Here is a 27,762-nt window from a genome sequence, read left to right on the forward strand (position 1 = left end):
GATCACTCGTTCAGTTTTCAGACGATTTAGCTAACAAGCCAACACAAATACATGCATTTCATCTTCATGATCGAGTCACATTCCAGTTGGCTGTTCCAAAGTATATTTTTTGTTATTTGATCATATTTCTAGTCTGCTTCCATGTCCATGTAGAATCGCTAATGTGACAACTGGGCTCATGGGAAGACTACTCGTCCACTTAATCTGTCGGGCCAGGTTGCTTGCTCATCTCGCCTGAGTCTCACCACCACGAGGCACCTATGTCTACCTGCACTGCACGCTCTACGTGCACACACCATAGTCGACACCAATGTCACACACTTCCGTATAACCACGTCGTGGGCATACAAGAGAGCCTGACCAGAAAATTCAAATCAAATAGAGGCTCCCGAGAAGAACAGAGATGTCTTTCGAAAACTTGGTACACCCCCCCACCCTCCCGGCATACAAGGTTCAGACACCCAGTGAGAAGGGTGTTTGTTTACTTTCCCGGGTCCTTGCGGAGATACCTGACCAAGAACTGCCCCAGAACAGATTTTCCAGGACGAAAAGGTTCGACACTTTTTGTACAGACAGGTTATTTATAGCAGTTGGGGGTCACACGTTGAAGACCCACCCCCTAGATTGGGAATCGGCATGGGATGATATATATCGATCGGATGGGTGTTCTCGTACAGGAGGCGGACATACAGAACGCCCCCCTCTTGTCTTGTTGTGAATTGGGGGGGGGGGGAGGGAGAGTGGCAGCCGAAAATAAGGTTTAGGATTGGATGCAGGAACCCAATGGATCGATTAGTGCATGCGACGCAACTGATGGCCGTCCCTCGACACTGGAAAAGACTGGGTCTAGCGCCCGTTGCAGCACATCCATTGGTCAGCTTGCTAAGCGTGGCATCCCCGTCTGTCAAACGGCGCGCAGATGCGTTTAAACCAACTACACACATATCAAGCATTTGACATATCCATCGTATCGAAGAGGAGGGAGAGAGGGAGCGGGAGAACGACAGAAAGGGAGAGTCTGCACATACAAAAAGAAGAATGGGTAAAAAAAAAAAAAAATCTCGCTCGTCGGGTTGGAAAACCATGGGTGTAGGACGTGAAGACACATGTACGGCCCGGCCAGGATGAAGGACTCCTGGCAGCTGCCGGACTGTGTGAAAAATATGACTCCCAAACTTTGATACGGAACCAAAGATTGCAAATTCTGGGAACATGGCCTGGAGGACGTAGGCCTTCCAATTGGGAGTGTAATGGAGCACAGTGCGCCTGCCCATACATGTTGACGGGGGTCAGTCGCCCACTACCATGGCAAGACGAGCGGTCTTGGGCGTGTGGCAGAATGTGGCAGAAGAACGAGAATGCCCATTGTATCCCCAGAGTCTTCTCATCTGGTCTAATTGGATGATGAGCTCTTGCGATCTGAATTGAATAAATTTGCACTCATTCGATGGAATCCGAGTTAGCCTCGCTGATAAACTAACACCCACGTTATCCATTTCTGCAGTATTCTCATTGGGGCCCTGGAAGACAGAGAACCAAACTATGCCACCCGCAGCCCCCTTCCACCCGCCAATGCCCAGTTGAATCCCAGGAGGAACACTGTAAACTATGATCCAAGCGGTCCTCGTGTGCTCATCGGGGTTTCGACAACATGTTCGGGAGAGGGACACACCCCCATACCCGTGACTGTGCTCGTGTACTCTCAAGCCAAGTCCCGGAGAAAGGTAAGGTTTGATCAGAACCAAGGACCAACAACCAAGAACCAAGAATCGTCGTGAGTCTCTTTTGGAGCGAAGTTGGGCTTCTGGACCCGGTTCTCTCTGGGCTGAATACACCACATATAAACTGCTGCCAAGACCTCTCCTTCTCTTTCTCTTGCGTCTCTCTCCATCGCGAACAACACACTCTTCACTTCTTCACTTATACACTTTTTCGATTCAAACTGCAACCGTTTAATACGTCTCATCCTCTTCAAGTCTATCAAGCATCCCTTCCATCGTCCCTCTTACATTCATCACTCGTTAATTCGTCTTTTCTGCAACCACTCATCCTCCATTCATCCTGAAATCCATTACTTCCCCATCCATCGATCCGATCACATCATCCCATTCTTCAAAATGGATAACATGGGTAACGAGTTCAGCTTGACTGAATTCGAAAGGGAGGCAATGGACCAGATCCATTTCAGCATGGATTTCACCGTCCCAAACACATGGTACGATGACAGCGCCTTCTATCTCGGCTTCGGCAGCCCGGTAGACGGGTCCTCGTATGTTCCTGGTATGAAATTCTACCAGCAGGAGCAGGAGCAGGTGCAGTACGTGGACCCTCAGGCGCTGGAGCAGCCTGAACCCGCCTCCTGGACTCCTGATTTCGAGGGCGAGGCATTCCAGCAGCCTGAGGAGGCCCAGCTTCCCGAGGCCGCTATTTTCAGCCATGAACAGGGGCTTGAAGAGGCCGCCTTCAGTCACGCTCAGGGGCCTGAGGGCCCCATGACGATCGAACAAGCCATCTCTCACTACCTCCCTCTCGCCGACGACCTGAGGGCGGAACAAACACCCGTCCTCGTCGCCGACCAGTCCCAAGAACCTGGATACTACGTTGTGGATCCCAAGGACAACATCGAGGAAGGCACCGGGGAGGCCAGCTGGGCGGCCAGGAACGACGTCGAGGAGGTCTTTGAGAAGGTCGTCGAGAAGGTCGTCGAAGAAGAGGTCCCCAGAGGAGCCAGCGCGGCGGCCCTCACAGATAGGGTTCTCGCCCCCAATACCAAAGGCAACCGGGTGGCCAAGAAGGCCCGCAAGCCTCCTTCCCGCACGGTCAAGGCCAACTCGTGCGAGCGCTGCCGCAGTAGCAAGACCAAGTGCGTGCGGGAAGACGGCGCCGCCTCCTGCGGGTCCTGCTTGAAGAAGGGCTTCCCGTGCCACGTCCTGGGCACCGACGGTCGCACTAACAAGACCAACAAGAACCGTCTGGAGGCCGCGAGCCTGGCCGTTGAGGACTTCTTCAGGGACGGTATCCTCCTCTGCAACGATGTCGCCCAGCGTCGCCTTGCCGACTTTGGGGACGAAAAGGTGACCTTCATCGGTCCCATGGTTCGGTCTACGAGCGACTATCAGTCGATCCGCAATGGCCTCTCCGGACAGATCGGACAGAAGCCGACGGTCGACTTCGGCGCCACCCTCTTCCGCCCGCTCATCAACTACCATGACGCCAAGCTGTCGGAAACCCGCACCGTGCATCTCCCCAAGCTCAAGCAGTTGGCCCTGGATCAGGGCGAGATCCTCGCTGGCCTGATTAACATGGTCGTTTTCGGCAGCCGCTATCACGTCACAGCGGGGTCCGACCTCATCTCTCAGCTGCTCTACTACAAGAGCGACTTGGGGTCTTTCCAAGCCCGCGTCCAGAAGTACTTCCCCGCCCCTGGCGAACCTCGCGACGTTTTCGAGCAGGTTCGTCAAGGTATCGAGCAGCGCATCCAAAAGGCGCTGGAGTAAGGCATTCGCATCCTGCTGGGTAGTGGTGTCGGCCATTCAGAGTGGACGCAAAGCAAGAAAAGGGTTGAAGAAGATGAAGATCAAGAACACTGATAATGATAACAATGAATATGTGAGGGGAGGCTCGAGTTCGGGGCTCGGAAAGGGGGTGTTAAATACTCGATTCTTAGAGATACCTGGTGCGACAAGGCACCACACAATTGGGGAGCTTGGAGTTTGGAGGGTTGATAACAACACACTGATCTTTGTGATCAATGACAGTAACTTTATCTGTACACCATTGACTTGTCTCCTCTATGATGTGATACATTTCTGTGAAGTCCTCACTGCCGTGAATGCCCGCCCTCTGCCATGTGAGCACCCTAAGCGGTCTTTGGACTCTCATCAGCCTCGTCCCATAGAGGAGAGCTAATGTTTAACACACCGAATTCGCTTTGATACTCAGAATCAAGGTTTGAAACAATTAGACGGTAGATTCGCTCGAAGTCTGAAAAGACACCGGGCTACGAAGGATAGTGATGTTCAAAAAGAGCAATAAAAATAAAAATAAATAAAGCGCGATTTGGAAAAGAAGAATGAACGAAGTGAAAGGGGGGGGGGGGGGGGGGGGGGAACGGACCAAAAGACTGTAAGTTCCGATAGAAACAGGGGAAAGCTTGGATGTAGACAAGAGAACTACTCCATCCCCATTCCACAAAGACAGTTGCGGCTCAACTCCGTCCGCTAAAGGATTCCATGCCATTGGCTAATCGTCTACAGCGATGGGTATCATAAGAGCAGTCGCAAAGTTAAACCTGAAGATGGTGGCAGCTGAGGCATAGGCCAAGCACTTGCTTTTGCTTCTGGGTTTTTTTTTTGTATCTGCATCGACATACATCGAAAGTAGTTTGAGGGAGGGAAACAGAAGAGTCGTCAATGCACAAAGATACCACGCTGGGACATGGATGGAAGTGAACCAAAGTCGAAGAGACCAGCGGAGGTTTGTTGGAACGATCAACGAGGTCGTCGTATTGATATCTGCGGATCGAGTCAATGACGGCGGCCTTTCTCCTTTATGATCCGCCGGACACCCATTTTCATCCGCGGCCCGGAAGTCTCACCTCGAACCACCCAAAACATCGCCGTCGCCCAACGTCACCAACCCAACAGCCAACCAAACCGTTGAACCGCTCCCAACTCCGCAAACCCCCATTTGCCCCCCTTCAAACCAGAATCTTAGCCTCGTTCTTCGGCCCCCTCTCCCCGAAGATCGTGCTGCCGACCCTCACCTCCCCACTACCCAGCTTCACGGCCCCTTCAAAATCCTCACTCATACCCATGCTCAGCTCCAGCTCCCGCCCCAGCCCGAGCTCCGCGGCCACCAGGTCTCGCTGCGCCCGCAGGCACAGGAAGTCCTCGTTCTCGTTCTCCGCCGTCGTCGCCCGGCTCCGGGCGATGGCTCCGATGGTCATCAGTCCCAGCAGCCGCAGCGCGGGGCACTCCTCCTCCACGGCGCGGCATAGCGCCACCGTCTCCGCGCCCGGCGCCGCGCCCGACTTGGAGTCCTCGCCCGACGTGTTCACCTGCACGTGCACGCCGAGGGGCTCCACCGCCTGTTCGGGGGAGGAGGAGGATGACGACGATATAAGCTCCGCGCGCGAGGCGTTAAGAAGCTGTGCCTTCTTGAGAGTGTCCACGCTGGAGACGCAGAAGAGGTTCGGGATCTTGGCCAGCTTCTTGGCGTGTGCTGTATCCAAAGAAAAATCCCACGTCAATCATGCTTCAAAAGGCCGAGGGATGGATGGGGGTTTTCGTACTCGACTGCAATCCGCCGATGAAATGCCACTGGATGCTCCTCGGCAGCATCTCCGCCTTCTGCCCCAGCTCCTGCGCGTAGTTCTCGCCGAAATGCACCTGCGGCGGTGTCGCCTGATGAAGCGCCAGGATGTCGTTGGCCGGCTTCAGCTTGGAGACGGCGACCAGCCGGACCTAGTGGTTGTTATTTCCCTTCGTATCTCATCTTACACGACAACATGGAATGCTCACATTCCGCCCCGAGGCGGCGGCGGCGACGCGCTCCTGCACGGACTGCAATTGGGAAATGAGAGCCTTCGCTCTCGCCGGATCGATTTTCATTTCGGGCTGGGCGTCGGTCATTGCAGGACCTGGTAAGTTTTATGTTGTCGTAAGAGCGGAAGGTGAGACAGATATGTGGATTTGGAGGTGAGGTTGAAAGTGCAGAGTCATGAATTTCCACCATCTTCCAAGGGCGGGCTGCTGGTGCACTAACAAAAGTGGATATATATCCCTGCCAAAAGCAACAGAGTTTAGTGGGGTTTCTGTTAGCGCAGTTAGTTCACGTCATGTATGTAGGCAGTAGGTACATTTAGTTTGTCGTTGATTTTGCATCTTTTTCATAGTTGTCTAGCCTTTTTCTCTCCTTTTGTTTTACTTTTTTCCTTATGATCATTGTCCCGTTACTACCTCTTCCAGTTTCCTAGGATCCTGCATATCTAGTATCAACCCAGATTTGGCATGCAATCCCTTTAGACCAAAGCACCACGGCCTCCGACTCTCAGTAGAGCCTCCTTCTGCTCGGGGCTGATCTCAGCGGCGGGAATCTCCAGCTGTCCAGGCTTCTCCGGCGCCTCCAGGAAACCAATGGCAATGAGATAGCTCAGATAGCGACCGACAGTCTCGTCCTTCACAGCACCCCCGGCGGAGAGGTCCTCTCCGGTCAGCTCGGCGTCGCTGCGGAGGGCGGCCGCGGCGTTGACATCATCGAGCTCGGGGGCGATAGAGTCGGCGGGAAGATCGGTAGTTGCGAGGTGGTAAAGACCCATCCTGTGCTTCGTTAGCGCTGTTTGTTCACCAAATAAAACCCTCAACGGCGTAACTTACAGGGCGTGCTCCTTGCCCTCAGCGACATAGTCCTGCAGGCTCTTGCTCCATTGGCTGTACTCCACCTCGGGCACGTTATAGCCGTACTTCTCCAACGCGCTCAGATACGTTCTGAAGGTCAGTCTGGGATGGCTCGTCACCTGCGCGACGCCGAGCGGCTGACGAGGGGGGTGCAGCGCCGAGGCAACGACGAGACGGGCGACGTGATCGACAGGCACCATGTTGATGGTGTTCTCGATCTTAGGCCTCGAGTTGAGCTGGATGCAGCCCTTAAGCATTCTCAGCAAGAAATCGTCCGTGTTGCTGGTGCCAGAGTGTTGCTCGCCGGTGATGTAGCCGGGTCTGACAATCGTGCCGGTCAGGCCTCTCTTACCGGCGTTGCGGACAAGGTACTCGGCAACCCACTTGGTGGAGCCGTAGCCATTGCCAAGGTTCTTGGAGCTGCCCGAGAGGTCATCCTCCTCGCTGACGAGGCTGCCTCCCTGGGAGAGCTTAACGAAGTGGGGGTGGTCGAGGACAGATGTCGATGATACAAACGCCAGCTGCTTGGGCTTACCGGCTGCGCAGAGCGAGAGGACATCCAACGTACCCTGGACGTTGGCCGGCTTGAGGTTGGAGTACGGCAAGACCCAGTGGACCTGGGCACCGTTGTGAATGACGACATCGACCTCATTAGCCAAAGAGTCCCACCGTTCCTGCGACAGGCCGAGGAGAGGCTTTCCGAGGCTGCCCTGGACAGCAACAAGGCTGTTCTTCCAGCTGGGCTGCCACACGCCATAAGCTTGACAGCTCTTGACGACTCTGTTGTAGGCGTCGACGTCGTCGATGGCGCGGACGTGGGCGATGACTTTGACGTTGGGCACGTTGCGGCTCAGGAGGTCTCTCAGGATGTAGGCACCCAAGAAGCCAGTGGCACCTGTCAGGAAGACGGTCTTGACGTCAGCGGCCTTCTTGTCGAAGGACGCGAACTTCTCGGGCAGAGTGGTCAGGAGCTTCTTGGCGTCCTCGAAATAGTCCTCTCCCTCGGGCGTGGCGTTGACTCCCTCGGGGGCATTTCCAGAGAGCTTGCCGTCGATCTCAGCAGAGAAAGCCTTCAGCGAGGGGCTACGGAAGACAACGGCCATGGTGACGTTGACACCAGGCCACGTCCGGTTGACCTGGAAGAGCATCTGCTGCGCCAGAATACTGTGGCCACCAATGTCGAAGAAGCTGTCGTCGTGTCCAAGGCTTCGTTCATCGATGTTGGCGAGGAGAGAACCCCAGATTCCAGCGACCTTGCGCTCCGTCTCGGACAGATCAGCGACCTCGGCGCGCGGGCGGGCCTCGGCGATCTGAGCAGCGTCGGGAAACGGCAGAGCGGGCTTGTCCTTCTTGCCGTTGGGGTTCAGGGGAAACTTTTCGAGAGGGATGATGATCTCGGGAATGGCGTAGATGGGCAGCTTGGTCTTGAGGTACTTTCGGATCTCCTCGCCCAGGGGCCAAAACCTGCGAAGGCGGCCAGTCAAGCTGTCACCACCGGAAGTGTCTTCTTTCTTGTCGTTCTGGGCCAGCCACTCGGCCCATCTTTGCATGTCGGGCACGATGTAACTGACGAGGGTCTTCTCCTCATCCTTGTTCCGGCGGACCAGGGTAACGTTATCGAGAATCATGGAGTGATCCGAGAGGAATTTGTCCACCTCACCCAACTCAATGCGGAATCCGCGCACTTTAACCTGATCATCGGCACGGCCGACACAGACAACATTGCCGTCTTCGGTATACTTGCCCAAGTCACCCGAGCGATACATGCGATCTCTCGGGCCCTTGTAGAACTCTCTCCAGGGCTCGTTCTTGGTAGCCTGCTGGTCAAGCTCTGCCCATCTGTTGTCCTTGACGAACCAGTTGTTGATGAACTTGGTCTTGTTCAACTCCTCGTTGGCCAGGTATCCCTCGGCCAAGCCAGCTGCTCGTACGTAGATCTCGCCGACCTCACCGACGCCGCACACGCGGTCGGTGTTTTCGCGGTCCACCACGATCAACTGCACGTCCTTCATTCCTGTGCCGGCGGGAATGACGTTGTCAGGGAATCTCTCCAGGAAGGTAGGGTCGGCGGCGACGCTGGGGACCTCGTAGTAGCTCACTGCTCTTTGCGTTTCGCTAAAATTTGGGTTTCTCGTTTAGCAAGCGCCCTCGCAGCAGAGGGTATCATATCGTAACTTACGTCGTGCCGTACATGTTGACGATGTGACAGTTTCTCGCCAACTTCTGAAGGGCTTTGCAGTCTCTCTTGATGAGGATATCACCAACGAAGAATGCATGGTGCAAGGCGGGGAACTCGGCGCTGGCGTTGCTCACGAGGACGTTACCCATGGCCGGGGTCAGATGGGTAACGGTAGCACCGTGTTCTCTCATCCATTCAGCAAGCTTCTCGTGCTGGATGTCCTCCTTGGACGGAACCAAAAGCTGGGCGCCCAGGAAGAGGGGGGTGAAGATGTCTCGCTGGATAGGGTCATGTGCTGTCACGTGTTAATGCATATCAACATTCTGGAACGGAAGGGCTTCCACATACCAATGCCGCTGAGCATGGTGAACTTGTCCTTGTCGCTGAGGTTGAAGCGTTCGGCCATCCAGTCGAAGTAGTAGGCCAGGGAGTAGTGTCGGCCAAGAACGCCCTTGGGCTTACCCTCACTACCCGAAGTGAAAGACAGAGTGGGATTCGAGTCCGGACCAACAAGGACATTGGGGCCGTTCTCCTTGTCGAGGCCGGCGAAGATGTCCTTGCCGTTGACCTGGCCACCAACGAGAGTGCCGTCGGCTCGGATCTCGAGGGCGGGGACCTCGGTCTTGAGGTCGAGGTTCTCAGCGATGAAGGTGCGGACCTTGTCTGTCAGCTCACCGGCCTCCTTGGTCGCCTTGTCGATAACGACGAGGGCCCGTGGCCGTGCAACATCGAGGTAGATGTTTTGACCTGCGGGTAACCACTCAGCATGCTTCATCCAAGCCGAGCAAGGGGGAAAACCTACGGTCAGGGGGGTACGAAGGGTCAATGACGCTAAAGGTAGCGCCAGCCTTGAGAATACCAAAGACTGCAACAACGAGATCAACCCCACGGTGGGAATAGCTCCTGGATCGGACGTCAGCATCCACTACATGGCACGGGAAAGATTTCGGGCCGGGAGGACAAACATGACAACATCTCCCCTTTGGACACCAGAGGCGACAAGGTGGTTGGCGAGCAGGTTAGAGGCCTCATCGATCTGGCGGTAGGTGAACTCCCTTCTGGGGGACGTAGAAGAAGCTGTCTCGACGATGCATAGCCTATCGGGGTGCTTCTTGGCATTCTCGGAAAAGATATCCTGGATAGCGCCCCTGAAGGCGGACCAGTGCAGGTCGCTGCCATCATGGATGCGTGTCAGCGCGCGTGCTTCACGATTTAAATGTTGTCGTTATTTTGTTTTTCATCTATCTTTACCTAAACAGGAACTCCGCACTCACCTGGTGGGGTCTGGAAGCTCAGGAGCCATGGCGGGGGAGGGGTACAATTGGCGAGTGAGTTAGTGAGAGAGAGAGAGAAAAAGGAAAAGCTTTCACGGCCCAAAAGTCTCTCTCAATCGATGCACCGCCGGTGAAGAACCTGCAAGGCACACGTCGGTTGGTCGAAGGGTGTGAGATAGGATATCCTTCAGCCTCAAAGAACCGACCGGGAAAAGAAGGACGATGACGGTGCGGGTTGAAACTGGATAAGATGAAGTTCGATTGAGTCACAGATACAATGGGGGTCGGGCGGGATGTAAGGCGGTGAAAGTTTTGTCAGGTCCAGAATCTGGACGCCGAGGAAAATGCCGCCAAACCTTGACCTAATTTGAAGCGTTGCATCATTCTAGGGACCTACCTACCTATGGACATTTTAGATAGGCTGGTGACAGGTAATAATACAGCGCAACTCAATCGCTTTCGCCCTGGAGACGAGTTGACTTGCCGGGTGGTCCCCTGTGGATTCCAAACGGTTTTTCCCTTTTTTTCTTCTCGTCCCGTGCTCCTGCCGGTCCAAGTCCGGCATCGGAAATATTTTTGTTCTTGTACCTACACACACACACACACAATGCACGTCGAGGGTTTTCCAAGCAAGGAGCAAGTGTCATATGCGAACCCGTCGGAAGGCCGAATCGATCAACCTTGAACATTGGATGAGAATACAGACCATTGCCTGCAGTACATTGTTTCAGGCCGTCTCCACGAGCAGCTGCCCTCGTTATCACATGCGTTACGCCCGCCGCCTGTTTGACTCCGTCAGCTCACTGCGTACGGGTCCTGTTGCCGACGTTGGAGTGCCAGCTCCAATGGAGTAAATATTATAGTTACCTCAACAAAGCAAAGTGTAAGGAAGCAGTGTGACAGTTACGATTCTGTTCGTCGCCCCCGACATATCATTGTGTACAAAAGCCCGATAAATCTGATGGGTAGTTCCAGTTCGTCGCCGACACCTGCGTCTTTCGCACGCCATACAGCTCCGTTCTCGGTCCCGAGTGGTCCTCCATCGGCGACACGTACGACGGCGGCGGCGAAAGCCGTCTCACTGGGCTGATGGGACTGACATTGCTGACCTGATGCGACAGGCTCGAGCCGTGATCGGGCGGGCTCCCAGCATCGCCAGCGCATCGGCCCCGGTCGACACCCCTGACGACGCAGTGATGGGACGGGCGACGGGGCCGACGACTCGATGGCGTTCGCTCGGATGACAAAGCCACGGCTCTGCAATTCGTTGTCGATAAAGCCTTTGTGGTCGCCATTCTTGGTATAGTTGTCCCGTCGGGTCGACCATCCTCAGCGTATAGTTGAGGTTTCCCGCCAGCATGTCTACCGTGACGCCGTCGCCATGCCCTAGATGAACGAGCTGACAGCCACGCCTACATTCTTACCCCAGTGCACGAGAGTGAGGGAGTTGTGCGACGCTGTCGGGGCCTCCCAGGTACTTTGCACTTTCTGTCCCAATATATAGGTCGTATTGAGATCCGGGACGGTGCTTCGGCTACCCGTCCGGTCGAACTCGAAGCTTAGTGGTTCGATGAGATAGTCTGCCTGTGCAGGGACCACACAGAGAGACAAGAGGCATATGAGCGTATGCCTCAGTACAAGCCGACGACAGAAGATTATGATGTCAACGCCGTACAAGGCAAAGGCCCCGATTTAAGAGATGGCATCTGAAGGGAGGGGAACGCGTCTCATAATACGCCGACTGTCTCTCACCATCACGGTAGGGGGGACTCCTGCAACTCATGTCGAGTCTGCCTTGGCTTTCCTGAAAGGCAAGCTCCTGGGCAAAGATATTGAGGAAAGGATCATGTCGAATCTGCGGTTTAGGCTATTAAGAAGTTGACGGAGGCTATACGGTACGAGAGCGAACTCTGCCGCTGGGCTACAGGATCATGAAGCGTGCCAAGCCAGTGTTGTACATCTAAGAGTGCAATGCGAGGAGGTAGTGCTCAGAGTACCAAGTTGCTAGCTCAGAGTCAGGTAAGATCAGACCTATGCAAGAAAGGCCTTGTCTTCTTTTACAGTTCTTTTACTCCTGAAAGTTATGTTCTGTGATGCTTGGCAGAACCACGAGGATGGTGTGATTTGTTGGTTGAAATACATCTGTACGGAACTGGGAGGTAGGAAGCCTGCATCGGGGCCCTGCTTGATAGCTATTACCCTCACTAGCCACAGAACAAGCCGTAGTACCCGTGTTTTCGTTATCTTATCCGGGGCGCTTTTAGCAGGCAAGCCACTTCAGATCCCAGAAAGTCTCCGGACGCGTTCAGAATGTTAAGTGGATCGAAGGACAGCATGACGGATGATAGCTGGTTGATGCCTGCGTCTCTCTCTCTCCCCCTTGCCGGATCCCGACCGTGTCTTCGTCAGCTCCTCTCCCCCCAGCTGATTTCCCAAAAAAAGGGATGAGGAAGAATTGAATTGTCTTCCCCTCCACGATTGAGTGTGCGCGAACCTCTCTATTTTGATACAACTTTTTTTTCTACCTGTCTCTCACACAAGACGCGATCTTCTAGCTCTTTTTTCCCTAACAGCTAGTCCTTTTTCTTCCTTCGTTTAGACGTATCTCGTCGTCCACTTCCTCCTTCTTCCTGCCTTCGATCCAATCTCCCATCTTCCATTCTCCATTGTCAGCTAATCAATCGTCTTGGCTTTCTTCAGAGCTTCCCTGCCCACATGTCCCACTTCTAGGCTCGACCACTACGACTCGACCGACGGCGGTTCGACCACCCCTCATCGACCCACGATAGCCTCAATTGACCCGTCCCACTCGACCCCAGACTAGACCACACACATACCGGCCATCTTTGCTCGCCGCCGCTCCGTCGGCCAGAACTACCGCTCATCATGCCGAAGCAACGCATGCTTTTCGGCCGCCCCGTTCCCCGCTTCGGCACACGACGCATCTCCCTGCTGCTCGTGAGCATCTCCATCTTCGCCGTCTTCTCCCTCATCTTCACCCTGCCGAGCTCCATCCCCTCTGGCCCGAGCCTGTCAAAGTACACGGATCGCAAGTTCTCGATTCCTTCGGCCCTCAAACACCCCTTTGGCGCCTCGAGCCGCCTCAACCCCTTCAAGTCTCCATCGCACCCGCCCCCGCGCCAGCAGAATGATACCTATGGCGAGTCCTCGTGGTGGGCCGACTGGAAGTGGCTCTCAGTGCCGTTCTCCTCCTCCCTGACCCTCGACGAGGAGCGCTCCTTGCTGCCGCCCCTCAAGCCGCGCCCGGCGATCTACTGCTACTACGACACCACCATCAAGAAGGACGCCGCCAGCAAGGACGCCGAGAGCGAGCTGCTTCTGCTCTGGCGCCGCGCCTGGTGGGCCCGTGGCTTCAAGCCCATCATCCTCAGCGCTGCCGAGGCCATGAAGAACCCGCTCTACGACGAGCTCCAGCGCAAGGAGATGGATCCTGACCTGAAGACCGACATGATGCGCTGGCTCGCCTGGGACAACATGCGCGGCGGCCTGCTCGCCTACCACACCACTCTGCCCATGGGCTCCCATGAGGACCCCCTCCTCTCCTACCTCCGCCGCGGCGAGTACCCGGAGCTCACCCGATGGAACAACCTGGGCAGCGGCCTTTTCGCCGGCGGCGACAAGGAGGTCACCGCCGCCATTAAGGCCACCATGGGCGGCTCCAAACTGAAGGACACCAAGGACTTCGTCGACGCCGCTACCGAAGACACCTTCAAGATCGACAACCACCCCAAAGCCATCGCCTACTACGACTCGGCCGTCATCCAGGACAAATACGCCAAGGTTGCCGAGGCCATCGCCGCCGATCGCGCCGGCGGCCTACGGGCCCTCAAGAGCCTCATCAACGGCCACCTGCACACCACCTGGCAGAACGTCTTCTCGGACGGCATCGCCGTCCTCAAGCCCCTGCCGCAGCACATGACGCACATGATCAAGAACGCCTGGGACCTCGCTGGCGACCTCTCCACCTGCCCAGCCGACTCCCCCATGCCCTCATCCTGCCCGCCCAACAACGCAAAGTGCAAGCCCTGCGTCCCTGCGCAGCCCATGCACGTTGCGACCCCTCCCCGCTACCGCAACACCTCGACTCTCTATACCATCGGTACAGTTCCGCATCCGTACACGACCGCCCTCCTCGCGAACCTCCAGGACTCGATCGAGATTCCCTGGATCCGCCGCAAGTCGGAGCGCGACTCCTGGCTCAGCGCCGTGACCGCCGAGCTACTGGGCGCTGGCGTCGGCGGCGCTCCCCGCATTCTCAAGTTCAAGGAAGCCGTCGCTGGCGAGTTCGCCACCGCTCACTCCCTCTGGCTCACGGCGGAGAAGGATCTACCCAAGGACCTCGATTGGCACTTCGGCTTCGCCATCCCCCGCAATGCTACTGATGGCACCTCCGAGACCCCCGTTCCCGGCCCCGAGCGTCGTCCGCAGCCCAAGCACGACCCGGCCGACGGCCCCGTCACCAGCCCCGACGAGCTCGACAAGGAGCCGCCCTTGCTCAAGAGAGCGCGCGACATGGGCAAGACCAAGGACGCACGCGAGCTCGCCGTTCGCGGCGCCATCGAAGCGTGGAACCTGGCTGATACAGAGGCGTGGAAGTTCGCGCGGGCCTTCCTGGCCCGCCGCATCGTCGAGCGCAAGGAATGGGAGGACAACGAGAGCCAATACGTCGGCGGCGTCGGCACCGAGAAGGGCCGCCGCACGAGCTGGGGTGGCCGCTGGCTGGACCACAAGGACTAGGCGTGTGGTTGCTGCAATGAGGATAAAGGAAACAACGGCGGAACGGTAAACCATCGCTTCCTCCCCCGGAAACGAAGACCCTGAACGGCAGAGACGATGCTGCCCGGGAATGTTGTAGCATGGGCGTCGCGGGACACGGGCATGTGAGAGTAAGGTGTATTGCGTGTGTACTTTTACGGTTCGGTCGGGCATCAGGAGTTCTTTCTTTCACGTATTTTTCTTACTCTCTTCTAGAGTTGAGATCACCCATGTAGATTCCGAATCAAAATAACAAAAAGTTGAAATGTACGCCTTGATTGGGGTGTAATCCCAATCCTCCCCAATCCTGTCACGGGTAAGAACCAACATGTGCATGATTGTTGTATATGTATAACCCCCACCTTACTTCTACTAGATTTTCTATCTTTTTTTTTCTTGTAAATTTTCTGAGCCCCCGACTGCTACTCCAATCATCTAATTTGATTTCATCCCCTTGGTTCACGTTTTGTTCTGTTAGTTGGATGAGAAGAATCGTGATGTTGAATTCGCGTTGAAAGAAAAAGCGACGTGGGAGTGGGAAAAGGAGAAGGAAAAAGGAAAAGAAAAGAAAAGAAGAAAGAGAGGCAAGTTGAATTGCCTCTTCCCACGCTCCATCACGGGCCCTGGTCGTCCGCACCCCTCATCACCCCATCTTTGACTAGGTAGGCGGGGATGACCGGAAAGCCCGTTCTTCAGGCAGCGCGCGTGTCGCCGCCCATCTCGCCTCCCAACTCCCTGGCACTCGCGCCGTTACGGCCGGCGCCCACAGCCCCAGGCTGCTCGCGGGAAGCCGACGAGAGAAGGCCCATGGCCTTGGTGCCGTTGATGCCGTTCTTGGTCGTCTGCTGCTGCTGCTGCTGCTGCTGCTGCTGCTGGCCGTTGCCGCGGCCCGCGGCCTCGTTATAGCTCCTGAGGGCGGAGCGGGCGGCCTCGACGACGTGCTCGGCGGCCTTGAGGGCATCTCTCAGCGCCTGGGCCGTGGGATCGCTGTCGTTTCCAGACGGGATCCCGGCGTCGCGGTCCTCGAGGAGCTCGCGGATGTGGCCGTTGAGCCAGAGGCCCTCTAGCTGGGCGCGGGGCATGTCGCGCGCGCCGCCAATCGTGCCGCGGCACGACGGGGTGCCGCAGAAGCAGTCAAAGGGCTGGGCCATGTGCCACTCGGTGGAGGGGTAGAAGAACTGCGTGGCATCGCGTGAGCACGGGAGCTTCGCACATTGATTTCATCGCTGGGTGTTTGGGGGGGGGGGGGGGGGGGGGGCATGTCGACTTACGGTCAATTCATCGCCGGGCTGGAGTCCTTTCGGGCCAGCCAGGACATTAAAGTTGCCTGTGTCGAAAATCTAAAAATAGCACCTGTCAATCTCACGTTTCCAAGGGTCACCCTGAACCCTGGTGGCGGCCCATGGGGTAAATACAGAGGAGTGTGTTGGATTGGTTTCTGGCGGCAAAGACTGACAAGAGACGGTTCGCACGAATGGTTGATGTACAACAGGTCACTGTTGAGGTTCAGGTGCTTGTCCTTTCCGCACTGGACGGTGGCATATGTGGGCTCGTCGGCCAAGTCGCAGGGCGGGAACGACATCTTTGCGAAGACGGCAAAGGGTGGCAGAGACACCTTGGAGAAGCTCTTGGTGAGGAACTCGGTCTCGCTCGCCTTGACGACCTCCTGGACGTCCGGGTGGGACGGCTGGGTCCAATGGGGCGTGAGGGGTGCCATTGTGAGGATTCGGTTCGAGATTGGAAACGTCGTCTCGTCTAGATGCTAGGCAAGGTACGGTCGGACGGGGTTCCTGAGAGCTGGGTTAGCTCGTCGTCACATGTTGAAAGCAGGCGGGACTCGGCTTACGTTTGGGGGTATCTGGTCCGAGGCGCGGGATTGGGAGATGAATGGAAATGAATGGGGAGCGTTGTTGTTCAAAGTTCAACGTGGTATCACAGGCAAAATGGAAGGAAAATCGGTGGTTATGCCGCTGGTGTGATGTTGGTGTACACTAAATGGTGGAAGAGGAAGAGGGAGAGGGAAAGCGTCCTAAATCAGACCGAATCAAGAATCATGGAAGACCATCAGTTCTTGTACAAGAGGAGGGGTAATCTGTCTGACACCAACATGTGCCGAGCGATCCAAGGTTGCCCAAGGCTTCACAAGCTCTTCTCTGGCCGCGGCAGCCCAGTCAGAGGGGCCCAGTCGCTGTCGGATCGCTCATCAGTCGCCTGCCTCACATGCATTTCCATTTGTGCATATCCCATTGTGGGGGACTGCCATGCCCGTACTACACACTACTTCTTCTCGCGCCACAGGTGCAAGGGTAGCGGGGCAAGGGATAGATGGTCCGTCAGTAGTGTAAGCTCAAAGACTCAGAGAAGGCCGGTTCAACAAGTGCAGTGCAGAAGCACCGCTGGTGAAATACCGTCCAAAGCATTGGCAAGGCCGTCCCCGGCGCCCCGTCCGGTTGTTGCGGTAAAAAGGGAGGCTCCCGGAGCAGTTGGCCAATGGCTGAGGGCTCGGCGACGGATCCGGCCAAAGGCGGTCCCTCGCAAGCCCCTGAAGGTGCAGAACAAGTAGCGAACTCGCAGTCCGACTAGACCACTGCCAGCCTAGCTGCAAGTCATGATACAGGTCCAGCACGGGGTGTGGCTTGGGAGGTTGGTGGGTTGACGGGAACGAGGGGGGTTCATCACCACGGTGTACCCTGTTTGCCTGTTCCAGAGAGTCTTCTCCGGATACCCCTCATTTAGCCCGGTGTCTGCCCCTCTTTTGACAGACAATCGCGGACCTTCTGGGGCGTGGGCAGGGACCGTCGGTGGAAGCGTCCAAACACTGTCAGTCTTCGAGGATCCAGGGTTTGGAGGGGCAGCGAGCGGGTTTCCGGCTTGTAACACCACCAACCACCAGGCTCGGCTCAGCCCCCTTTTCTTTCTCTCCGTCCGCGTCGCTCTCCTTCCCTGCCCTTCTCTCGTTCTGTCTGTCTCTCTTGCATTAGCATTGCTGTTTAAGCCCGACAGCCGAGGCTGATGGACGGCTAGCCGGAATAACAGGACACTCCAAAGTGTATGACGTCAAGTCTCTTCCCACTCACGAAGAGCATATCCGTATACGTTGAGTTTCGCCGTGTGGTTGAGTCCTCTGTCTCGGGCTGGAGGAACGGCAAGCCGCTCAAGGTGACCATGGTGACCAGCACCAGCGTCCCCGGCCGAAGTGGTTGGGCTGTCTTTTTGACTTTGTCTGTGTCGAAAGTCGCCTTGGCTTTCCTTGCTTGGCCTTCGTGTCTCGTCGGTACGTGTTTGCCCTCTCACAAGGTGCAACTCAACGCCGCGTACGTATCGTACCCATCACTCGCCTTCGTTTCGTCAGTCTGGGCGCCGCCGTCTTCGGTAAAGTTGTAATCCTGGACTTGTGTTTTGGGCCGCGCAGACGGCCAAGCGAATGTTCCCCATTTTAGCATGTCCCGGAGAGAAAGTCCCCTATTCTGCATTCTGTCGTCTTGGCCTCTACTTGTCGTCCAAGCTTCAACAACAGGAGGCTATTCATCTCAGAGCGATTAACCATCAATCAGATGCGACGGTCCCCGTCCACCGCTCGGACCGCCCTGACATCCCGCCTTCGCATGTTGTCTCAATGGCAGAACCGGCTCATTGCGGATCGACGACGACGACAAGAATCATCCATTCGACTATCGGCTTGTCTGTGGAATCGAATGGGAAAACCTCGCGAAACAAGCATCAGTGTTCCCATCGGACGGCGCCACCAGAGCTGAAGCTGCAAACGGCAACGTCACGATCACTCTGACGCACCGAGATGAAGTCGGTAGGTGGCAGCCATGGCTGGGCGGCCTTTGGACATGTCCAGCGCCCGGAACGGAGCCGCTCGGTGCTCCCCTCGGTTCAACTTCCGGATGCAAGGTCCGCCGCATCGGGGTTCGAGTCCTGCCACAACAAGGACATTTCAAACACTCACCCTGTCCCTCTCTCCAATAGCCATCAACAACAGCCACAGTGCCGGTTTCATCCACTCTGTTCTTCTTAGTACCCGGCATAGCTGATGAGGTGAGGAAAAGAGGGCTCGTACTAGTGAGCGAGCCCATGCTACGTATTCTTCCCTTTCAGGAAGTAGTCATCCCGTCTAGGGGTCGGCCGGCCGCCCAGTCGCAACCAGGGTCCCTGTCGTCCTCTCCATGGCCCTGTCGTTTCAGGATGCAAAAGTTTGGCGACAAGCTCCAGTCGATGGGCATCAATGGCGAACACCAACCACCGGCGAGCGGGAGGAGTCAGAACGACCTGTTCTTCGAGACTTCCCCTGTCGACGCCCAACGTGCGAGGGCCCCGCACAAGTCGATCTGCCGCTCACCGAACCCAACCCTCTTGACGGCTAGCCCGGCGAGCGGAAGAAATGTCTTGACCATATGATATCATTGGAACGATAGAGCAGGACGGGCTACAGATGAAGCGCGTGCGCAGCCTCAGTGATTCTCGTGGACACCCTCGTCGATACGCCGTCTGGGCCAACTGCCCTGTCGTTCCGCAGCCGTCCCAAATTCGGTTGGCATCGCCGTCGTCAGCCGGACGTCCCAAGTATGTTTGGGATCCCTGCCAGTACCCATGGTCTTGGGCGATATTCCCCTACTGTGTAGTGTATCACAGAAAAGTGTGACACACCGAAGCCTGTGCGGCATCAATGACCTGTAGGCTTCAGGACGAGCTTGTCATATTGGCAGAGAAGAAAACGAAGAAGAAAAACAATGAGTGACTCCCTAAGAGGCGCCCTTTGCCGCCGCCCACCTATGCGCGTCTGCTCATCCACCCTCGCTGCCTCGCAACCACTCAGTTGCTCCCGCTGATCAAACTACCAGGTTTCCGTTGCTGTGGTCCACGTGCCCCTTCGGCAAACAACCCCATAGGAGAACCAAAGAAAGTATAACATTGTCTCCGCCATCGAGTCGTCTTGGGTCGTCTTGGGAGGTATTCGAAGGAGCCTGTATGCTCCGCACCTTATCCCTCCCGTCGCTCGAGCATCCTGGCGTCTTGAGAGCGGGGTGGGGTTGCATGGCGACGCAAGGCAGGGCCCAGAGGAAGCTTTCCAAAAGAAAAGACGTAAAAGGCCGGCAGGCCGGATCGATACGTTCGGTTCTTGCCCGGGTTGTCTACCTCTCTACCTCTCTCTCTCTCTCTCTCTCTCTCTCTCTCTCATTCCCGACGTTACCTTCTTCGGTTATACTGTTCGTCGCGAGCCATATATTTGCTCACACTTCGACCCTCCGCTTTGGCATCTCTTTAGCCGTATCAATCCAGGGTATCGTGGAAGCCAACTCCTCCTGTTTTCGGCAGCGAACCCCATCAATGAGCCAGCTCAGCCTCAACCGACTCGTCGAATACAAAATGCAATCGACCATTGTCTTGTCCCCGTCGACAGAGAGCCACAAGCCGCATCCCAAGCCTCAGCCCGATCCTCCCGTGCCCGTTCCCGATAACCCAGACGATCGGCGCAATCCTTAAGCTTGGGGCTTTAAGAAACGTCGGAAAGCCGGCCGTGCTCCGAGAGCTGTTCGAATATTGTTGGATCTCGGTTCCCACTCATGCACCTCATTTTGACCCACGGCAGCGGCAAAGATGTCGATTATCTGTTGGGCATTTCAACGGAAGGCGCAAAGAAGCTGGGCAGCATACCAGCTCGGGGAAAAGCAGAAACGCCAAGGGAAGGGACTCATTGGTGGATCGGATCTCATGGGTGGTCCGCCTCGGTCTTGGCTCAAATCGCATCTTGATCCTGCCCTGGCTGACGAAAGGACGAAACAGATAGCCGGTGGGGGGGACGTTTTGACCAGAAGTGTCCAGGCTCGCTTTTCTTTTTGCAATCTGTTATGATTCCAGTATTGTCGCTGCCAGGCTTCCGCCCGACCTGAGATTTCTGCAACTTCAGCGTTTGACGAGCTGGATTTCCATCGGTCGGTATTCCTTTGGCCTGAACTTGGGTTGTGCTTGAATATTGAAAGAGTTCTTTGAGGGAGCCAAAGTACCCGTTCCTTCCAGCATGTGCGAGCAGAAAGGAAGGGGATAAGGGGGGAGGGAGGTGTCAGGCTAGTATGTTGGCAGGTCCGGCTTTGTATTGTTGTTGTATGTCGTCATCTCCGTATGGTACAGAAGATAGGCATGAGCCTAAATGTGGCTCAGTATAATGGTTTCTTTGCGTCATATACGAATGGGAAATAGGGTAGTATACCTGGTCATGAGCAAGCGAGACTGTAGAGTTGAAGATGGCAAGCACATACACACCTGGGCGGAGCAGTTTGTGGTTGGTCTTGTTGCTGCGGCAATGACAATCAGCTTGATGCTGCTGTCATGGATAGTCCCCATGTTCCCAGCCACCATCTTCTTCATATGCTTCCATCCAATGACAAATTTAAATCAACAGTTTGTCCTGAGTATAGTGATTTAACGCAGTCATAAAGCAATGCCAGAAGTGCTCTATCTTTACAAATTCCCAAATACTCTGTCACCACTGGCCTTATTGGAATAGAGATGACAGTAAGGATCAAGCGCAAGGCTAAAAGGACGTCACATGCACAAGCAGCTTTTACAGCTATGCTATTGGTGATAGGGAGCAGACTTTCAACCAGAATCTTTTCCCAAACAAGGAGGTTGTGCTTGATCTTTTCTTTCGATATGAATATGTGGGATATAGGATGGCTAGTCTGTGACTGTGACAATATCGCTACAGTGGCTCACGGAGATGCTTCCTCCAGAAGCTGCAGTCCTTGCTCACTTGATTCTGTTTCTTCTTACTAGTTATTTTGCTCATGTTGCTAATTCCAATACATCCTACTACCCTCCTTCCCTACCTACCTACCTACCTATATAGGCACTTACTTACTTCAGTGATTTTTCAGTTTGTCCCTTCCTGCTGCACCTTCCATACCAGCGGAGTATAGGTACGCAACCGCCTTCCATCCCAAGGATCACGCACAAAACAAACCTTACCTGCCAATCTTCTCAATAGCAGAAGGGCAACAGGCAGTTTCCTCTTCTCTTTCCTTCCTCATCCATCTTGTATTTTGCTACTCCGTGCCCATCCACCCCATCAACCGGCCATCCTCCAGCCTCTATCCTTCACTGACACATCCCGCAGCTCAACCCTCCCTCGCCAACTTGGCCTCGCTTTGCTCGTCCATCCGACTTTTGGAACACAGCCATCCTGTTGCTCACACAGACACCCTTGCAGCACTCTTGTTCGGTCAACTTGGTTCTGCTGACGTCCCCTTTTCCGATACGAATTTGTATGCCTAGCATCCTTGACCGACCTTCTTGTCGCCTCCATCTGTTGATTCTGTCTGGTAGGCTTCTTGCTCTTTAACACATCTCCTCCTCCCTCTTCTTCCCAGCCTCTCAGGCCTGCTCTTCTTTCTGTGCGCAATGAATCAGTTGCGTGGAGAATTTGGCCCAAAAGAAAGTGGTGATTGCTCTCTCCTTCGACCAACGTTTCTTTTCCCCCCTCGGAAGGCGTTGCAATGCATTTTTTGGACGTCTACTCTTGTACTATCACTTTCATTGCGCGAACTTATCCTCGAGGTTTGCAGTATTTGGCTGACTTACCTCAAGAGTAGCGAGCTGTGTTTCTCTGTCCCTCTCCAGGTCAACGTTTTTCGTCGTTATGCTCGTCGAAGTTCTCACAATGGATGCGACTCACTACAGCTTCACCCAGCTGTTGGCCATTCGTGGTTCGACGCTGCAGACTTCACTTGAGCAGAAACTTCTTGACGGTGCCAAGGGCAACCCAGCCTTGAGTAAGTCGACACCTCTACCCGGTAACTGCCCCTCCCAACTTCAATGTACTGACTTCTTCTTGTAGTGGACATCTTGCGTCAGAAGCATCTCGGCCGCCATCGAAGAGCCCCATTTCTCTCCAGGGCCAACATGGAGATCCGCAAGTCCTCCTCAGGCGATTCGGAACTTCAAGAACCGACCAAACCTCGGGCTCCTCGTCTCGTCATTCCGCTTTGCGACCAGCCAGCTCGCCACACCGTTCGCCACACCGCCGGAGACGTCAGCCAGCTCGATGGACAAGCCGGTCGGCAGCTTGATGGACAAGATGCCGAGCCCGATGTCGAGCCCAATGTTCTTCCCGAGGTACCAGCCCAACGATCTGTGCTTCCTGACCAGAAGCGAAAGGGATTCGAGCAGTTCTACGAAGCTGTACGATCCCCCACCCATGTTCGAGTTACTGCCGGAGGCAGAATCGTTCCCAACACTTTCGAGGCCCCTCACTCGTCCCCCACTGGCAAAAGCAACAGAGAGAGATTTGCCGGTGACATCAATGGTACGCAGCCGCCGCTGGGACAGCATGCCTTCAATGGGACTCAATTTCTGCCCGCGCCCCCGTTGATGGGCCCTATGCATCCTACCATGCATTCTGCTTTCCCCATGATGGCGCAAGGTACCGGCCCGATGCCTCACTTTGGCGGATTCGCGATGCCGCCTTTCGCTCTTCCTCAGGTTTCGTCCCAGACGATCTTTGCCCATTCCATCGGCGGCCCAAATACCGCCGGCAATGCTGAAGACAAGAAAGAGTACGAAGACGGCTCTCTTCCTGTCGGCGTCCCGATGCCGATGCCGCCTTTTGGCGGTCAGTGGTTTCTCCCTCCACACCCCATGATGCCGATGGGTATGCAATTCCCTGGTGGCCCAATAGTGCCCATGGCTTTCAGCCCCATGGGACAGCCGATGGCATACCAGCAAAACCCCCAGCCTGTGCCTGTGACAGGAAACAGATCTTTCGCGTCGGCTATGCAAACTGAAAGCTGCCCTGTCTCGTCCATTCGGCCTAGCATCATCACGAAGAACCAGCTTGCTGGTCTCCGTTCCAGCCTCAAAAAGGCAGAGGCCCAATTGGCTTACAACCGTCATCAAATCGACGAGAAGCACATGGAAGAGTATGCTCGCCAGCTGCGTTCCGACATTGAGCACTTTGAGATCAAGCTCAAGGGGGAGCTTTCAATTGAAGATAATGCCCCTCCTCAACAAAACGATATGAAGGAGAAGAGCGACTCCAAGACCTCCAAGGAGCCAAAGTCCACCATCATTTCTCGCAAAGCGCACTTCTCGATGGCTGATGATAGCGAAACCAAGAACGAGCCAACCAGCAACGCCCCGGTAAAGACAGCTGAGGAGGTCAAGACCTCCGGACCTCGCAGGAAGGACAGAGTCAAGCTTGCGGTGGATACATCTATGGCATCCGCTCCTTTCATCAACTCCAACATGTTCTCTACCATCTCCCGGGTGCCCTTCGACCCCGCCGGACAGCAACGAGAACAGGAGTCCGAGCATGCGCGCAAGCCTTCCACCGGTCTTCCTGTATCTGCTGCTTTGGCGCCTGTGTTCCAGCCTCGCCTGGATCCTCGCCGTCTCAGCGAGAACACGCCCCCTGTTTCGGCTGTCCTCAACGGAGAGAAGGACACGCACACGACTCGCTTCCATGGGCCCGTTCCCACCAACCTTGAAGAATCTCGGTTGCTGTCTTCCACTGCTCCTCCGACACCTGCCCATGATATCGAAGAGTTTTCCAACTTCGCTCGCGACAATGCTGGCCTGGGACTGCCATACCTTGTTGGCGAAGTACCTTTCGGGATGGACCCTAGCCCTGACCTCAAGGAGTACATCTACCACCGTCCCCTCAACCAGGACGAAGAGATGGCCAAGCACCTTTTTTGGACTGACGCTCCTGAGCACTTGCGCCAGAAGTTCCCCAAATTCGATGGGAAGGACTTCTACCCCATTTCCCCGGAGAAGAAGCCTCGCCCTCGCGTGGCTAACTCCAACCTGCCCACCGGCCGACCCGAGCAAGACTATGGCTTCTCGCTGCCGACGGCGGACCTGGATCCTTTTGCGCCTTTGGAGCCCTACCGCGAGAACACCCTTCGGAAGCCGACTTTCAAAGAGAGGGAAGTGAAGGACATGAAGAGAGACACCAAGTCGGACAACGTGACCTCGCCCATGAAGCGTCGAAACAAGCTGCGCCCCGTTGCCTACTTCAACAGCCAGGGTATCGACGAGTCGAAGCAAAGCTCTAGCTCGTCCGAGAATGTGGTCGAGACAGACTCCGAGAGAGCCTACTTCAACTCTTGGTCAGTCATTGCCTTCATCGGCGTTAATTTGCCGTGCTAACATTGCCGTAGTGTTCGTACCTGGTCTGAGAGAGTCACGGCAGCAGCGACCGCCCTTCCCGGAACCGTCACGTCGGAGAATGCCCAGGGTTATCTTCCGCAGTACGCCATCGGCCATGCTGCAGCTTCATTGTCGCCCGCCATTGCCAAAGCACCCAACCAGTCCACCCGTCCGTCGCCCCCCAAGCTGAACAACGATGGCCACATGAACCCCAGCACGAGCTTGCTCACCGTGTCAGCTGAAGGTCGAGTCGAGAACCGTCCTCCCATTCGATTTGTTGTAAGTGGCGTTCCCACGCTCGTCAACAGAGGTGATACTGACGATTTGCCAGCAGACCAAGTGAGACGTCACTCACCCAAGTATTCGGCATATGCTACACTTGTATGCCTTCGAATTTGCGTTCCGAACACTTGTTTAGATTACGTTAGATGACCAGTGCCGCGGGAGTCTCCATTACCACGGCATTGATTTCCGAATATTCAGGAGGCCGTGCTGTTATGTTGTAGGTCGTTCTCGAGACACACTTTGTGCATTTCATCCTTAGAAGATGGTTTTCTTATACAAAGTGGGAAAATGAACGCCAACGGCTGCATGAGACATAGATAGTTAGGGTCTTTTAAGCATTAATAATCAAACTTCGCGTGTATCAGATGCCGGGTAGTATAGTGACAAGAGCGAAATTGAGCATGGTTTAAAACCTGTGTTGACGACGTCCAAGTGAGAGAGGCTCGTTTGGTGGGTCGCATCTAGAAAATAAAAAAAGATAGAATAGCATGTGTCTCACCATCAAATTTCCAGTCTCATTGCAAAGCTCAATGAAAATCTTCGGGCGAGAGTGGGAGAGGTGGTGATTCCGATTGGAAAAGCCTCCCCACTGGTTTACTCTTCGCCAGTCGTATACCTCGAAAACCATGGACTCAGTGGTTGACGCGGAGATATCCTAGCGGGAATGTGTGCATCTACGATGAACCTACCATGAGAGAGAACGTTCCAATTTCAAAAGGAGCGTTTCATCTCAAAAAGCCAAAAGAGGCAAAGGACAGCGGTTAGCATGGTCACGGAATAGTAAAGCAAACGACGACATCGAGCCTGGAATGGCTCGATGGCGAAGATGGCTTCGGGAGAACCTCCCATGGAGCATCTCACGTTTGGAGCGTGAGGTGGCCATTGAGAAAATGAAATCTTCTCGATTTGATCTTCTAAAACTTTTTCCTTTTTAGCCCTCGTGATTCCCTTATGTCTTTTCCCCTCCATTGCCAAAACGCGTCAAGGTCGTTTCGCGAAAGATAAACGCCGTCGATGGATATCGTGGAAGATGGTATCGATGCCCGTCGATAGGTCCCTTTTTTAGTTGTGCCGTCGTTCCCTTGAACTGCCGCTTTTTGTTTCATGGTTTGGAATGGGTTCTACTCCAATCCGTCGCGAAAAGGCTCTTGTTTTTCGAGTCCGTCGTCAGGATAGGAGAGATTGATCATTGTCGGTTTTTAGACGGGAGATTTAGGCGGTGGCCTTGCTCTTGACGCGGAGCTCACGGCCAACCTTGATGCGCTCAAGGATGGACTCGCGGTCCTTGTCGATCTTGAGCTTGTTGATGACGACGTTGGAGGGGTGGATGCCCAGGGGGACGGACTGGCCCGAGGTCTTCTCGCGGGTGACGCGCTCGACGTGGATGACGTACTTGAGGCGGTAGACGGAGGTAACCTTGCCCTCCTTGCCCTTGTGAGCGCCACGAACGATGGTGACCTCGTCGTCCTTGCGGACGGGGATGGAGCGGACCTTTGGGCAAGCGTTAGACGGATTGGGTTCCTCGCATGCAATCCGGGAAAGGGGAGACATACGTTGTACTTTTCGCGGAGCTCCTTGGAGAGGGGCGCGCTCATGATGACACGACGGACGCTGGAGGGAGCACCGAAGTGGGCAGCGCGGGACTTGCGGCGCGAAGACGCGACGCCTGTGAAGAGAAGAAGTCAGTCAGCCATCCTGATCGGGTTCGGTTCGTGGTGGCGATCGCCGGGAAGAAAGAGGCAAACATACTCTGGTTAACCTTGGTCATTTTGGCTGATGGGCGTTAGTACGAACGTCGTTGGGTGAGGGAGAAGTGGAAAAAGAATTGAAGTCGTCGCAAGTCGGAAGAAAAAAGAATCAAGGGGAATGCGCCAGACAATTGGGACACCCGAGTTTTGGACGCTGGCTCCTGCTGCTCGAATATTTTTTTTCGGTGGGGGGCACGTGACTTAGGTCTGAATTACCCACCGGAGCAGCGTTGGAGGAAGCGATCCAAGCTCCTCTCTCCAAGCGCTGTTCACGGTACCTAGGAAAAATTTCTAAGGTCAGGGATCCTCGGCCAAGACCTCCCCATGGGTGGATATGAAGATAAGATAAGAGATTGAGTGGAGACATCGAACCGCCGCAATATTCCATTTGTTGTTTGATGCTTGGGCTCGCATTTTGCTTGCCGTGGACAGTTACAACGCGAATGTTCCGCCTTGTTTCGCGATGCAACAGCCGTTGTACCGCGTTTTTTTCTATAACAGTGCCGGTGGGAAGGTCTATTCAGGTGACTGGGACAGAACCACTCTGTAGAACGACCATTCACGTCGCCCCGTCCATGTCATGCATTTGCTGAGTTGTGCTCGCGTGTAGCAGTTGCTTGAGTAGAAGGAACTGCGACCGACATAATGAGCAAAAGCAGCCGCATCCTTTTGTTTCTTTCCCTCCTCGAACATCAATGGTATCTTACATGCGTCTTCCCTTTTTAAAAGTTCACCTTCTGCGGCAACCAGCCCTGGCAACCCAGGCAGGTTACGTACGGATACAGTAGTCCACTGGGTGCTGGGGAGAGTAGCCGTCAGAAACCGACTTATACATGTACCCGCAGCTGGACTATTTCCCGTCTAATGCAATGGTTCTTTTGAACGCCTCATGATATGCTCCGGCCCCCAATGGGGATGTACAATGATATTTGAACACAGCCCGAGCTTGT

The 27,762-nt window shown here is 55.1% G+C and overlaps 9 protein-coding genes across 9 annotated transcripts; 4 read left to right on the forward strand and 5 right to left on the reverse strand.

Annotated features, from left to right (window-relative positions):
* Positions 1-2,117: 2,117 nt before the first annotated feature.
* CH63R_10363 (uncharacterized protein) lies at positions 2,118-3,497 on the forward strand (the record flags this gene model as incomplete). Its single annotated transcript, XM_018305337.1, has 1 exon — positions 2,118-3,497. The coding sequence occupies one exon, from the start codon at positions 2,118-2,120 to the stop codon at positions 3,495-3,497; it is 1,380 nt and encodes a 459-aa protein (XP_018154761.1).
* A 788-nt stretch (positions 3,498-4,285) lies between these two features.
* Positions 4,286-4,689, reverse strand: CH63R_10364 (uncharacterized protein; the record flags this gene model as incomplete). Its single annotated transcript, XM_018305338.1, has 2 exons — positions 4,286-4,547; positions 4,598-4,689. 2 exons carry the CDS (start codon positions 4,687-4,689, stop codon positions 4,286-4,288), a joined length of 354 nt encoding a protein of 117 aa, XP_018154762.1.
* A 10-nt stretch (positions 4,690-4,699) lies between these two features.
* CH63R_10365 (YggS family pyridoxal phosphate enzyme) lies at positions 4,700-5,633 on the reverse strand (the record flags this gene model as incomplete). The annotated part of the gene is made up of 3 exons (XM_018305339.1): positions 4,700-5,223; positions 5,294-5,465; positions 5,523-5,633. 3 exons carry the CDS (start codon positions 5,631-5,633, stop codon positions 4,700-4,702), a joined length of 807 nt encoding a protein of 268 aa, XP_018154763.1.
* A 389-nt stretch (positions 5,634-6,022) lies between these two features.
* Positions 6,023-9,880, reverse strand: CH63R_10366 (L-aminoadipate-semialdehyde dehydrogenase; the record flags this gene model as incomplete). Its single annotated transcript, XM_018305340.1, has 7 exons — positions 6,023-6,320; positions 6,378-8,513; positions 8,578-8,872; positions 8,926-9,324; positions 9,380-9,480; positions 9,543-9,749; positions 9,852-9,880. 7 exons carry the CDS (start codon positions 9,878-9,880, stop codon positions 6,023-6,025), a joined length of 3,465 nt encoding a protein of 1,154 aa, XP_018154764.1.
* A 2,857-nt stretch (positions 9,881-12,737) lies between these two features.
* Positions 12,738-14,609, forward strand: CH63R_10367 (uncharacterized protein; the record flags this gene model as incomplete). The annotated part of the gene is made up of 1 exon (XM_018305341.1): positions 12,738-14,609. One exon carries the CDS (start codon positions 12,738-12,740, stop codon positions 14,607-14,609), a length of 1,872 nt encoding a protein of 623 aa, XP_018154765.1.
* Positions 14,610-15,319: 710 nt separating this feature from the next.
* Positions 15,320-16,344, reverse strand: CH63R_10368 (Galactose-proton symport; the record flags this gene model as incomplete). Its single annotated transcript, XM_018305342.1, has 3 exons — positions 15,320-15,805; positions 15,899-15,967; positions 16,084-16,344. 3 exons carry the CDS (start codon positions 16,342-16,344, stop codon positions 15,320-15,322), a joined length of 816 nt encoding a protein of 271 aa, XP_018154766.1.
* A 2,474-nt stretch (positions 16,345-18,818) lies between these two features.
* CH63R_10369 (uncharacterized protein) lies at positions 18,819-19,031 on the forward strand (the record flags this gene model as incomplete). Its single annotated transcript, XM_018305343.1, has 1 exon — positions 18,819-19,031. One exon carries the CDS (start codon positions 18,819-18,821, stop codon positions 19,029-19,031), a length of 213 nt encoding a protein of 70 aa, XP_018154767.1.
* A 3,259-nt stretch (positions 19,032-22,290) lies between these two features.
* On the forward strand, positions 22,291-25,122 carry CH63R_10370 (uncharacterized protein; the record flags this gene model as incomplete). The annotated part of the gene is made up of 4 exons (XM_018305344.1): positions 22,291-22,402; positions 22,468-24,739; positions 24,791-25,058; positions 25,114-25,122. 4 exons carry the CDS (start codon positions 22,291-22,293, stop codon positions 25,120-25,122), a joined length of 2,661 nt encoding a protein of 886 aa, XP_018154768.1.
* A 1,154-nt stretch (positions 25,123-26,276) lies between these two features.
* On the reverse strand, positions 26,277-26,832 carry CH63R_10371 (Ribosomal protein L24; the record flags this gene model as incomplete). Its single annotated transcript, XM_018305345.1, has 3 exons — positions 26,277-26,555; positions 26,618-26,730; positions 26,814-26,832. 3 exons carry the CDS (start codon positions 26,830-26,832, stop codon positions 26,277-26,279), a joined length of 411 nt encoding a protein of 136 aa, XP_018154769.1.
* Positions 26,833-27,762: the final 930 nt, after the last annotated feature.

The sequence above is a fragment of the Colletotrichum higginsianum genome (genome assembly GCF_001672515.1).
Source record: "Colletotrichum higginsianum IMI 349063 chromosome 7 map unlocalized unitig_7, whole genome shotgun sequence".
NCBI lineage: Eukaryota > Fungi > Ascomycota > Sordariomycetes > Glomerellales > Glomerellaceae > Colletotrichum > Colletotrichum higginsianum.